We start from the raw sequence: 11,695 nt of genomic DNA, 5'->3' as shown, positions 1-11,695 counted from the left end.
TGATTGAGAAGGGTCTAGGCCCGAAACGTCAGCCTTGCTGCTTGGCCTGCTGTGTTCATCCAACTCTTATTATCTCACCTACTGCGCGTACTCCTCGGTCCCATTCACAACGGTCATGGTCCGATGGGACGGCGCCTGCTGCGCATGCTCGAGGCGACGCGACACGACGCGCCCCGATCACATGGTCGTACGTGGCTCCTCCCCCAGAGGCCACGTTATCTGTGTGTTCCGAGCGGCGCCATGTGAAGGTAATGGCGGGGGGGGGGGTTTATGTTTGTCAGGGCTGTCGACTCCTTGCTGTTCTCAATTGGACGTACATCTGTTGAGATCGTTTAGGCTTTTAAAGTCATGATGCTCATTGGGAGACCCGGTAAAATGATCTCCTGCTCTGAACGATTCTGTGATTCACTCTCTAGTTCATCTATCCAGTTTAATACCAGGCCAGAGCCTGTCACTGGGCGCTCAGATGGGGACCTGGAAGTAGTGAATTTTCCCTGTTACAGCAGTGCTAGTATAACGTATACAAGATTACTGGCAACAAATAAGAGTACCATGTCAATTTGAAATTTACTTGTTTCCTAAACTTTAGTTATTACTATAAAACATTGTTTCATTGACAAATTGGTGGATTAGTGTCTAATTAACTGGATAATTTGATCTGGAGACTATGAATTGAAATTCCACCACTGCACATTCAGCATTTGTACAGTTGAAAGAATCTGGAAATAGAAAGGTGTTACCAGCAAAAGTGATTTCATCCTCTGCTGGAACCATGCCAAACTTGAACTAACTTGGAATAAGTAGGATGGTGTGTAGCTTGGAGGTGAACTTGCAGGTGTTGTTCACGTATCTACTGCACCTGTCCTTCTAGGTGGTAGTGGTTGTGGGTTAAGAAGGTGTTGCCTAAGGATCAATGGTGAGTGTCAATGGAGTGAACGGGAATGCGATGCCAGTCACTTGGAGACAGTAAGGACTGCAGATGCTGGAAGCTAAAGTCAATAAACGTGGAACTGGAAGTGCATAGCAGGTCAGACAGCATCCGAGGAGCCAGGAAGTCAACATTTCAGGCCGAAACCCTTCGTCGGTCAAATAGGCTGCTTTGCCTTTTGCTTTTGCACTATTTTGCTTTTACTTGTATGGCTAGTTCAGTTCAGTTTTGGTCAAGGGTAACCCCTAGGATGTTGAAAGTTATTGCTCAGCCATGTTAATGCCAGTGAATGTGAAGGATGATGGTTGGATTTGCTCTTGTTGGAGATGGTCTTTGCTGGTTAATTGCCACTTGACAACCCAAATTTGGATGTTGTTGAGGTCTTGCAGTATTTGGACATGGACTACTTCAGTATCTGAGGATTCATGAGTGGTGTTGAATGTTGTCAGCGAACATCTCCACTTCTGACCTTACAATGGAGAGAAGAACAGTGATAAAACAGTTGAAAATTGTTAGGCCAAGGACTCTACCTGAGGAATTCCTTCAGAGATGTCCTGGATCTGATATAACTCCAACAGCCAAAACTATCTTCATTTGAGCAGGGTATGACTCTGATCTCCATTAACCCCAGTTTTGCTGGGGATTTTTAGTCAAATGTGCCTTTGATGTCAAGCTCAGTCATTCTCACCTCACCTCTGGAATTTAACTTGTTCATCCACATTTGAGCTAAGGCTGTATTGAGGTCAGGAGCTGATTACCACTGGCAGAAACTGAGCTGAGTATTAGTGAGCAGGTTATCACTACCAAGAGTTGTTCGATAGCACTGTTGATAACTCTTTGCATCATTTTACTGAAGGTCGAGAGTAGAATGATGGGGTGTAATTGGCTGGATTGGATTTGTCCTGCTTTTCATAGACAGGCTGTACCAAGGCTGTTTTCCACATTGTTAGATACATGCAATGGTATAGTTGAACAGGAAGAGCTTGGAGATCTGGAGCACAAATCTTCAGTAAGGGATCATCCATTTAAGCCAGAGATAAGGAATTTCTTCTCTCAAAGCATGGTGAATCTGTGGAATTCTTTACCACAGAAGGCTGTAAACACTGGGTCATTAAGTATATTAAGGCTGAGATAGATCAATTTTTTAATCAGTAAGGGAATCAAAGATTATGGCATAAAGACAGGAAAGTAGAGCTGAGGATTATCAGATCAGCCATATCTCATTGAATGGCAGAGTAGAATCCATGGGCTGTATGGTCTACTCTGCTCCTATGTCATCTCGTCTAATAAACCAATATACAGGATCATGGCTGGAAATGCTGGACACTGGCAAATGTACAAGAATAAGGGGAACTAGGAACGAAATGGTGACATCACATTATGTTTTACCAATCTTAAAAAAACGTGTGGAGAAAGGAATCTGTATGAAGTGATCCCTGATTCTTTCCTAGGCCCTTGGTATGTTATTCCTCTTCCTGAATGTGTTGTGAATGATGGCAAGGTTATCTTGAGACTAGCAATGCAGATGTAGATACTGGAAAGGTACAGAAGTCACAGGGTTGTAGTCATAGGTGACTTCAACTTTCCAAATATTGATTGGAAACATTTTAATTGTAATAGATAGATGGAGCAGATTTTGTCCAGTGTGTTCAGGAAGGATTCTTAACACAGTATGTAGATAGACCAACACGAGGAGAGGCCAGTTTGGATTTGGTGCTTGGCAATGAACCGGGCCAAGTGTTAGACCTGTTGGTAGGAGAGCATTTTGGCGGTATTGATCATAACTCTGTTACTTTTACAGTAGTCATGGAAAAGGATAGGTACATACAGCAGGGAAAGGTTTATAATTGGGGGAAGGGTAATTACAATTCTGTTAGGCAAGAACTGGGTAACATAAAATGGGAACAGATGCTGTCAGGGAAGAGCACTATTGAAATGTGGAGATTGTTTAAGGAATGCATACTAAGTGTGCTCGATCTGTTTATCCGTAGCAGGCAGGGAAGATGCAGCCGAGTGAGGGAGCCTTGGTTCTCAAGAGAGGTCGAACAACTCGTTAAGAGGAAGAAGGATGCTTATGTAAGGTTTCGGAAACAAGGAACGGAAAAGGCTCCAGGGGGATACAAGTTATCCAGGAAGGAGCTGAAGAAAGGGCTTAGGAGAGCTGTAAGGGGGCATGAGAAAATCTTGGCAGATAGGATCAAGGAAAGCTCCAAGGCTTTTTACACGTACGTGAGGAATAAGAGAATGACCAGCTAAAGAGGAGGGCCGATCAACGATTGTAAAGGGAATTTGTGCACGGGGCCTAAAGAGATAGGAGAGGTCCTTAATGAATACTTTTCTTCGGTATTCACAACTGAGAGGGACCTAGTTGTAGAGGAGGACAGTGTGAAACAGGCTGGTAGGCTAGAGGAGGTCGCTGTTAGTAAGGAAGATATGCTAGGAATTTTGAGGAAGTTGAAGATAGATAAGTCCCCCGGGCCTGATGGGATTTATCCAAGGATTCTATGGGAAGCGAGGGAAGAGATCGCAGGGCCTTTGGCGATCATCTTTTCGTCCTCACTGTACACGGGTATAGTGCCAGAAGATTGGAGAGAGGTAAATGTCATTCCCTTGTTCAAAAATGGGAATAAGGATAACCCTGGAAATTACAGGCCAGTTAGTCTTACATCAGGGGTGGACAAATCATTGGAAAGGGCTCTGAGAGATAGGATTTATGATCACTTGGAAAGGCACAGTTTGATTCGTGATAGTCAGCATGGATTTGTGAGGGGTAGATCATGCCTCACAAACCTTATTGAATTCTTTGAAGAGGTGACCAAACTCATGGATGAAGGTAGAGCGGTGGATGTGGTGTACATGGATTTAAGTAAGGCATTTGATAAGGTTCCCCATGGTATGCTCATGCGGAAGGTAAGGAGGCATGGGATAGGGGGAAATGTGGCAGATTGGATTCAGAATTGGCTGAGCCTTAGAAGACAAAGGGTGGTAGTGGATGGAAAATATTCAACATGGTGCTCAGCTACGAGTGGTGTACCAAGGATCTGTTCTGGGTCCTCTTCTATTTGTGATTTTTGTAAATGATTTGGATGAAGGAGTGGAAAGGTGGATTAGTAAGTTTGCGGACGATACAAAGGTGGGTCGCGTTGTGGACAGTGCGGAGGGCTGTTCTAGGTTACAAAGGGACATTGATAGGATGCAGAGCTGGGCTGAGAAGTGGCAGATGGAGTTTAACCCTGAAAAGTGTGAGGTGATTCATTTTGGAAGGAAAAACTGGAAAGTAGAATACAGGGTTAATGGAAAGATTCTTGGCAGTGTGGATGAACAGAGGGATCTTGGGGTTCTTGTCCACAGTTCCCTGAAAGCTGCCACCCAGGTGGATAGAGTTGTTAAGAAGGCGTATGATGTGTTAGCTTTCATTAATAGAGATTGAGTTCAAGAGCCGTGAAGTTATGCTCCAGCTTACAAAAGCCTGGTTCGGCCACATCTGGAGTATTGTGTCCAGTTCTGGTCACCTCATTACAGGAAAGATGTGGAAGCGTTGGAAAAGGTGCAGAGGAGATTTACCAGGATGTTGCCTGGAATGGAGGGAGGGTCTTACGAGGAAAGGTTGAGAGAGCTAGGGCTTTTCTCTTTAGAACGTCGAAGGATGAGAGGTGACTTGATAGAGATGTTCAAAATGATCAGAGGTATAAATAGAGTAGACAGCCAGAGACCTTTTCCTAGGGTGGAGGTAGCTATTACAAGGTGGCATAGTTTTCAAGTGAGTGGAGGTAGATATAGGGGAGACGTCAGAGGTAGGTTCTTTACTCAGAGAGTGGTTGGGTGTGAAATGCATTGCCGGAGAGGGCAATGGAGTCGGCCTCATTAGGGGCATTTAAGCGGCTATTAGATAGGCATATGGATGATAGTATAAGGTAGGGGTGGAGGTTAGATAGACCTTAGGATTAGGGGAAAAGTTCGGCACGACATCATGGGCCGAAGGGCCTGTACTGTGCTGTACTGTTCTATCTTCTATGTTCTATGCATCAAAATCAGAATGACTGATAAATGTAGAGACAATCGTAACATAACTAAGGTAGAATGGGAAATAAATGAAGTAATTGGACACGTTTAGTGTCAAACAAATCAGGAGGAAAAGTGAAGTAGAACAAAGATACTCAAAAATTGATAAAGTATGAATGGATAAATAACTCAACATGAAAGAAAATAATTGATCTTTAATAACAAAAGATGATTCTCTTTGACGGCTTGGCAGCAATGGAGCTCACTGAAGTTGTCAATTTGTGGGATAAATTCTGGCTCAATGGAATCAGAATAGTTCCAGAATAAATTCAGTTTCTGGCCATTGGGTGAGCAAAATGTTTATAAATTCAATGAAAATCATAAAGATGGCAGCAGGGTAACGCTGCAATATGGAACTTTGACAGGGCATTGTGTTGGCTTGGATGGCAACGCAAACTTTCCTGCTGTTCCAGTAGGATTGCTCTGCAGAAGTAGAAGTAAGGCTTTATGGGACAGAGCAGACAGCACAGAAAATTTTCCCCTTTCCTGGTTCTGATATCCTTTGTACATAAAGGTGCAAAAAAATCACTCATCACTCTGAAAGTTAAAAATGGTGCAGTAATTTTTATTTGAAATTAGAAAATACACATTTATTCTGGATAATAGCATGAAGAGATGTACTAAAATATCATTTGACTTTTTTTCCCACAGAAACTTCAATGCTATTGCACATTTTTCGTGGGCTACACAAACATCTGGTGGCTGTTATATAAAGCAGTCAGTCTACACTCAGTAAAAGAGCTTCCAAACAAAACTTCATTCGCTTCAGTCAGAAAGATGAAGTTAATCCTTTCCAGTGTTGTGAATGGATGTCGCCATGGTAAATTGATTGAAGTAGGACAAAACAGCAGTAAAAGCCTAGACATTCCTGGTTGCCTGCTTTATACCCGGACAGGCAGCGTTCCACATCTGACCCATGACACCCTCAGTCTTATTGAAGGAGTTCCTGAACCTGTGCACCTGACATTGTCAACACTGTATGTGCAAGTATAAAACATACCTTTTTCTTCTGTCCTTGAGGTGTAATGTAAATATAAGAAGCACCTGTCAAATGCTGGATAGAAACACCATTCAAAGATGCATATTCACCTGGTTTGGTTTAATTCAAGAATGTCTGTTGAAATGTTTCTTTGCCTTCAGGTGAAATGAACCCTGGAGATCTATATATGTAATATGTTGTGTGATGCCATTTGACTGCTGTTTATCATCCCAGTAGCCCTATGTTTTGCTTGCTAGTTTCATTGTAATGTTGGGTGGGAATACCTGCATGTTCGCTAACTTGAATAGTAAGAGTGCAGGTCCTGTCCTTTTTCTTGTACTGTTTTACATGGTTCTTTTTCAAAAGTTTAATCAACTCGTCTTAAGTATAAGTTCTACCTCTATAGATCCTAAATAAGGCATTCCATAGTATAATATGTCTGTGTGGAAACAATTCTTCAATCTACTGATAAATCTGAATAAATGCTGCTTGGTGATCTGTTACACTGATCCCAACGTGAATCTAAGTGGCTATGAACCTTTCTTTTGGATGGGGATATATTTTGCTTAGGCTTGGGGTCCAAGTTAAGCTGCCAATTCCTCATTGATGAGCACCCCCAACTATTTGTATTGACCCAAATGCAGCATTAAAACTGCATGTATCATTTTAAATTTAATGAAACTAATAAAGCAGCTATTTTTCTTTTAAAGTAAAATACAGAAGTATCACATCGCTGGTTGTTTATTACCCTTTCTTTGTGTTGCTCTATTTCCTTACTCATAATATTTGAATAGTTGCTGACTTACAGGTCAGGACTTGCAATTTCAGAAGTTATTAATTGAATTTTAAATTCCACACCTGTTGTGATGGGATGTGAACTTCTAGCTGCAGCTGTTAGCCTAGGCTTCTAGATTATTAGTTTGGTGACAATGACAACGACATCACTGTATCTCCAATGAATGACTGTTAGCAAATGGGAGCCATTGCAGTGAAATTGAATCTTAACCTCACCTGATTGTCTCGCTTTTAGCTAGGTCAGGCACAGCCACAGAAGCCTGACTAATTTTCCCCTCCTTACCCAGTTACTGCCATACTGCCTGATCAGCGTACAAAACGGGGAATAGAAATTGACATCCGTTATTTGTGCAACTACACAGTTTGTGAAAGCATTGTAGTTGGATAACAAAGACATTAACAACCTGCAATTATTTTAAAGAAGTGCTTTTCTATTATGGCATGCAGAAAGCATAAGGTACAATACCTGCCTATATGCATTGGTTAAAATCACGACTGGCCTAATGTTCTCCCAATGTAACCCTGTTTTGGTGCTTGCTGTGTGAGTGGGATTGGGATAGATGGGGTGAGGGGCAGTGGAATTGAGAGTCAGCAGTGGGGGACTTTAGAGATTGCTGAGTGTGTATTGGGTGGTGGGGGGCTGCATGAAGATATATATTTTACAGAATTTTTAAATAAGGAACACTCAGTTTTTCCACAGGGTTTTACCAGACAGCAATCAGGACTCATGGGTTGGCCAGTTAGGGAACGCTCAATATTTTTTGAAAAGCTGAAAGAGTTCAAGGGGCCAGGGCATCTGTTAGGACTCCGTAGGAGCTCTCAGCACCAAAATTCAACTGGTGACCCCACTGTGATCAGTTTTTAGAATGAACTACATTACTTTGTAAATGACCTGATTTAGGAAGGAAGAAGTCTTATTTTGAGGCAGTGCTTTTCTGGATAAGTCTGTGGTTTTACAATGTCTGTTCCGGGCTGCGTGGATCAATTTAATCTTTATGACATGATTAGAATAGAATAAAATTAATGTTTTTGTAATATGTAATAATGTTAACATACACGAACTCAGTATGACCATGGATTAATTGTAAGTTTTCATACATATGGTAAATTCTAGTTACTGTTTTAGTCTCTCAGGCACTGTTGTTGAAACTGTGCTGAGAATGTTTGTCGAGTTTGCAAGTATGACCTTGAAACCAATAAAGGAAGGAGGTCTGCAGCTGGTTTGGATTCATTTTCAGGTCTCACAGCCACGAAGCCTGTGATCAGTCCCAGGCCATACATAATCAGTACTGACGCCCAATTTTATTTATCAAACTGCAGAAGTTATATTTTTCAGAATACATAAGCTGGAATTTTATGAAGCTTACATTAACAAGATTGTAATTCTACCACTGATATTAACTAAGGATTTGCTTAGCAAATATCTTAACACTTTTTATCAGTAGTATTATTCTATTCATGAGTGCTTATTTGTTTATTTTCCTCTTCAGTGCTGAGCATCATGAAGTTCTGGAGGAGTATAAAGAAGGAATTGGAAAATTCATAGGTATTCATTGTAACCAATGACAAATGCGCTTCTACTTCAAATCCAGTACTAATTATTTTAAATTCTAATAAACATGCACGCTCCATATCACTTGTACTATTTTTGCATTCATTTACGGGAAGTGGGTGTCACTGGCTGGGACAGCATTTATTGCCAGTGTCTAATTCCTACTGAAAAGGTGGTGGTGAGCTGCCACCTTGAACTGCTGAAATCCATCTTGTGAATGTACAACCACAGGGAGGGTATTCCAGGATTTTAAACCATTGACTGTGAAGGAATGATTATACAGTTTCCATTCAAATAGTGTATGACTTGGAGGGATATTACAGGTCTTGGTGCTCCCATGTATCTGCTGCCTTTGTCCTTCCAGACAGTAAGAGTCTTGGGTTTGAAGGGTGCTTTCTAAGGAGCTTTAGTGAATTGATGCAGTGCATCTTGTAGATGACGCACACTGCTGGCATGCTCTGTAGTGGAGGAGCAAGTGAATATTGAAGGTGTTAGAGGATGCCAATCAGGCAGGTTTCTTTGTCCTGGATGGTGGCAAGCCTTTTAATTGTTGTTAGAGCTGCACCTATTCAGGCAAGCAGAGAGTATTCCCCCACATTCCTGACTTACACTTTGTAGTTGGGAAGTGAGGAGGTGAGTTATTTGTTGCACAGTTCCTAGCCACAGAATGTCAAGGGGTGATGGTTGAATTTTCATCTGTTGGAGATGATCATGTTACTTGCCACATATATGCCCATCCTTGAGGGTTGTCCATGCTGTGCTGAATTTGCATATGGACTGCTTCAATATCTGAGGAGTCACAATTGGTGCTAAATGTTCTGCCATCATCAGTGAGCATCCCTAATTTTGACCTTGTGACGGAGGGATGGTCATGATGCAGCTAAAATAGGTGGGCCTAGGACATTAGCTTGAGGAACACATGCAGCGATGTCCTGGAAATGAGATGATTGACCTCTGTCAACCACTGCTATCTTCCTTTATGCCAGGTGTGATTTCAGCCAGTGGCAAGTTTTGCCCCTGATTTCCATGGACTCCAGTTCTGCTTTTTGACGCCATCTCAGTCAAATGCTTCCTTACCTTCTTAAGTATTTTGTCCATGTTTTATCCTCTTTATCCCTCCTGGGTTTTACCCATTTGAATTATAATTGTAAAACTTATGCTAGCATTAAGTAAAACTTTTTGCTTTGAGTTAAGTTTGGGCATCACTCATGCCACTCTACAATTTCCAACATACATGAGATTTCTATTTGGTTTCTGGTTTTTTTGGCTTCATTTGTTTGATCGATATAGAAGATTGTTTATTTTATTTTTTTCTATTTTATGACAGGTATGCCAGAGTCAGTTCTGTACTGTTCTTTACATGACCCAGCTAGTCCATGTCCATCAGGATACAACACAAACAAAGTAAGTTGGTACAAGTGTGTGACAGAATTTAGAGGCTAATTTGGATAATCCTCTTGCCTTGCTTTTATTTCATGTCTTCTCATGGCTGTCAGCAGAGCTGCTCATCGTTGCTGTAGGTAGATTCAAATTGAGAACAAAGTGTTATTGCCAACATTAGAAAATGTAGTTCTGATTCTCTTTGCCCGTGTTCAAAATCTATACTTTTACTTCAGTTATTGAAGAGGCGGAACAGTTGAAGTTCTGCCTTAAATTTATCTCACAGGCTGGCTCTGAACTTGTTTACTTCGATGCTCAGTGGTTGTGTGGAAACAGTTGGTTATAAGATTAACGTCACCATTTCTGATGAAAGATTCTCATCCCTAAGGGACAATACCCAAGCCTTGATCACTGCATCAAGGAGAAGGTAGAGCTTTGAGATGAGGTGGCGTGGGCAGTTGTAGGAAGTGAGTTGGCACCATTTAATTTTAAGTAAGACATAACCATAATGAGATATTTGAAAAAGTTGAGGTTTGCACAATATAATTTTAAATTGTAACTAAAAAGTAACCATTGGATCATTTTTTAAAGGTGAAAACACTCTTATCAGTGCAATAAAATCCTGTATGAAAACAAATTCATTTATTTTTGATTTTTGGTCCATTGTGAGCTAATGTCTCTTTTTTGTTTCTTTCATTCAAACTGAAAAGACTGTATCGATTTGGGGTGGAGGTGGACGAATTGAAATAACTTTGTCAAAATTTATGGCAATGCAACAAGCCTTCAAGCCTGACTGGTACCAAAGCATGGCAGACGGAGAGGCTCTTCCTCCAGGAACTTCAAGGAAAAGGGTAAAGAAATCAGTGGATCGTACTCTGGGCTTCTTGGACGGTTGCCTCAAAGAGCATCAGAATTCAGAGGTAAGGAGAAGTTACAGCAAGAAGGTTCATATTGCATCTCATCTCTGAGAGAGATCTCCTCTCTGCTATGTGCAGCAAAATCATAGATGTTTTTCTAAGTCTTGCAAATAATGAACTAGAAATTCCCTTCTCATTGTAGATTTGAGAGCACAGTGTGACAATATTGTAATAATTTCTGATGCACCTTTTGGAAATAAAAAACAGTTTTTAAATGGAGAAATCATGTATGATGTGTTCCTGTCAATGACCTGCATTCCATGAGGAAGGCACTGTGCATGACCAGGATTTCTGAGTACTGCAGACCTCTTTAGAAGTATTTTGAGCATTATTATTTGATATCCGATTTGATGGATTTGGCAGAACATCTCTCTAAAACCCACGAAGCCCAGTGATCTGCGTGGCCTGATGATATTAACACCAGACCCTCTTTAACATTTTCCCAGCCTCAGCAAGCAGGAAATCCAGCACCAGGAGGCCACAGTCACCACTTTTGGGGATTGACCCTGGAAAACAGTAAAGAACAGGCCTCACTGCAGCGCTCAGGTCATAATCTGCAAGAAGCTTGAGGTCAGAACTTGCTGTTGGGGGTTGGTGACTAGATTGGGCTGACACTGACCACAGGAGTGAGGAGGGACCAGTCAGTAGAAGGAATTTCAGTTGCTTTGTTATGGGGCCAGAGGAAGCATTCCTGCATCAGAGTCTTTGCAGGCTCAGTCAGTAACTGATGAATATAAAATATACTCCCAATTTCATCATGAGAAACATGATTTAGCATGTCAATGGACTGATCTGTCTTTCCCAACTAGGACAGGGAAGCCTTATAACCCAGTGTTAGACTGGTGACAGGTGTGTACACAGCAAGAGGGGACATTTCCTAATTTTTCATTTTTTAGACCAATGCATCTGTTCTGGTTAAAGTAATTTAAGAGGCTGTTTGCTGGTGCTCCTAGTTTGTGGCAGAATCAATTCTGTTTATGAAGGGTGTGAGATGTGAGCAAATACCATGTGATGTTGCTAGGTTCCTAATGTTGTAAAAGCAACTTCATTAATATATTTATTAAGCTGTTCTGATTATAATG

The 11,695-nt window shown here is 41.3% G+C and overlaps 2 protein-coding genes across 10 annotated transcripts in view; one reads left to right on the top strand and one right to left on the bottom strand.

Moving 5' to 3' along the window:
• The window catches only part of ccdc191 (coiled-coil domain containing 191), a 51,432-nt gene extending 51,246 nt beyond the window's left edge, over positions 1 to 186 (bottom strand). Inside the window, exon 1 of the mRNA XM_048602654.1 lies at positions 79 to 186. The gene's annotated coding sequence lies outside the window, so the exon portion shown is untranslated. The remainder of the gene's footprint in view (positions 1 to 78) is intronic.
• The window catches only part of qtrt2 (queuine tRNA-ribosyltransferase accessory subunit 2), a 28,487-nt gene continuing 16,919 nt past the window's right edge, over positions 128 to 11,695 (top strand). For 5 of the 9 annotated variants that reach the window (XM_048602659.1, XM_048602662.1, XM_048602656.1 and 2 more), the window contains exons 1-5: positions 261 to 370; positions 5,642 to 5,967; positions 8,255 to 8,310; positions 9,644 to 9,720; positions 10,407 to 10,616. In XM_048602659.1, coding sequence (XP_048458616.1) covers positions 5,768 to 5,967; positions 8,255 to 8,310; positions 9,644 to 9,720; positions 10,407 to 10,616 — 543 coding nt within the window. In that variant the 5' untranslated portion in view covers positions 261 to 370; positions 5,642 to 5,767. The other 4 variants (XM_020524226.2, XM_020524227.2, XM_048602657.1 and 1 more) reach the window with 4 other exon arrangements.

Source organism: Rhincodon typus, chromosome 11 (genome assembly GCF_021869965.1).
Source record: "Rhincodon typus isolate 14 chromosome 11, sRhiTyp1.1, whole genome shotgun sequence".
Taxonomy (NCBI): Eukaryota; Metazoa; Chordata; class Chondrichthyes; order Orectolobiformes; family Rhincodontidae; genus Rhincodon; species Rhincodon typus.
The sequence above is the reverse complement of the archived record's forward strand: the minus strand, read 5'-3'. Positions and strand labels throughout refer to the sequence as shown.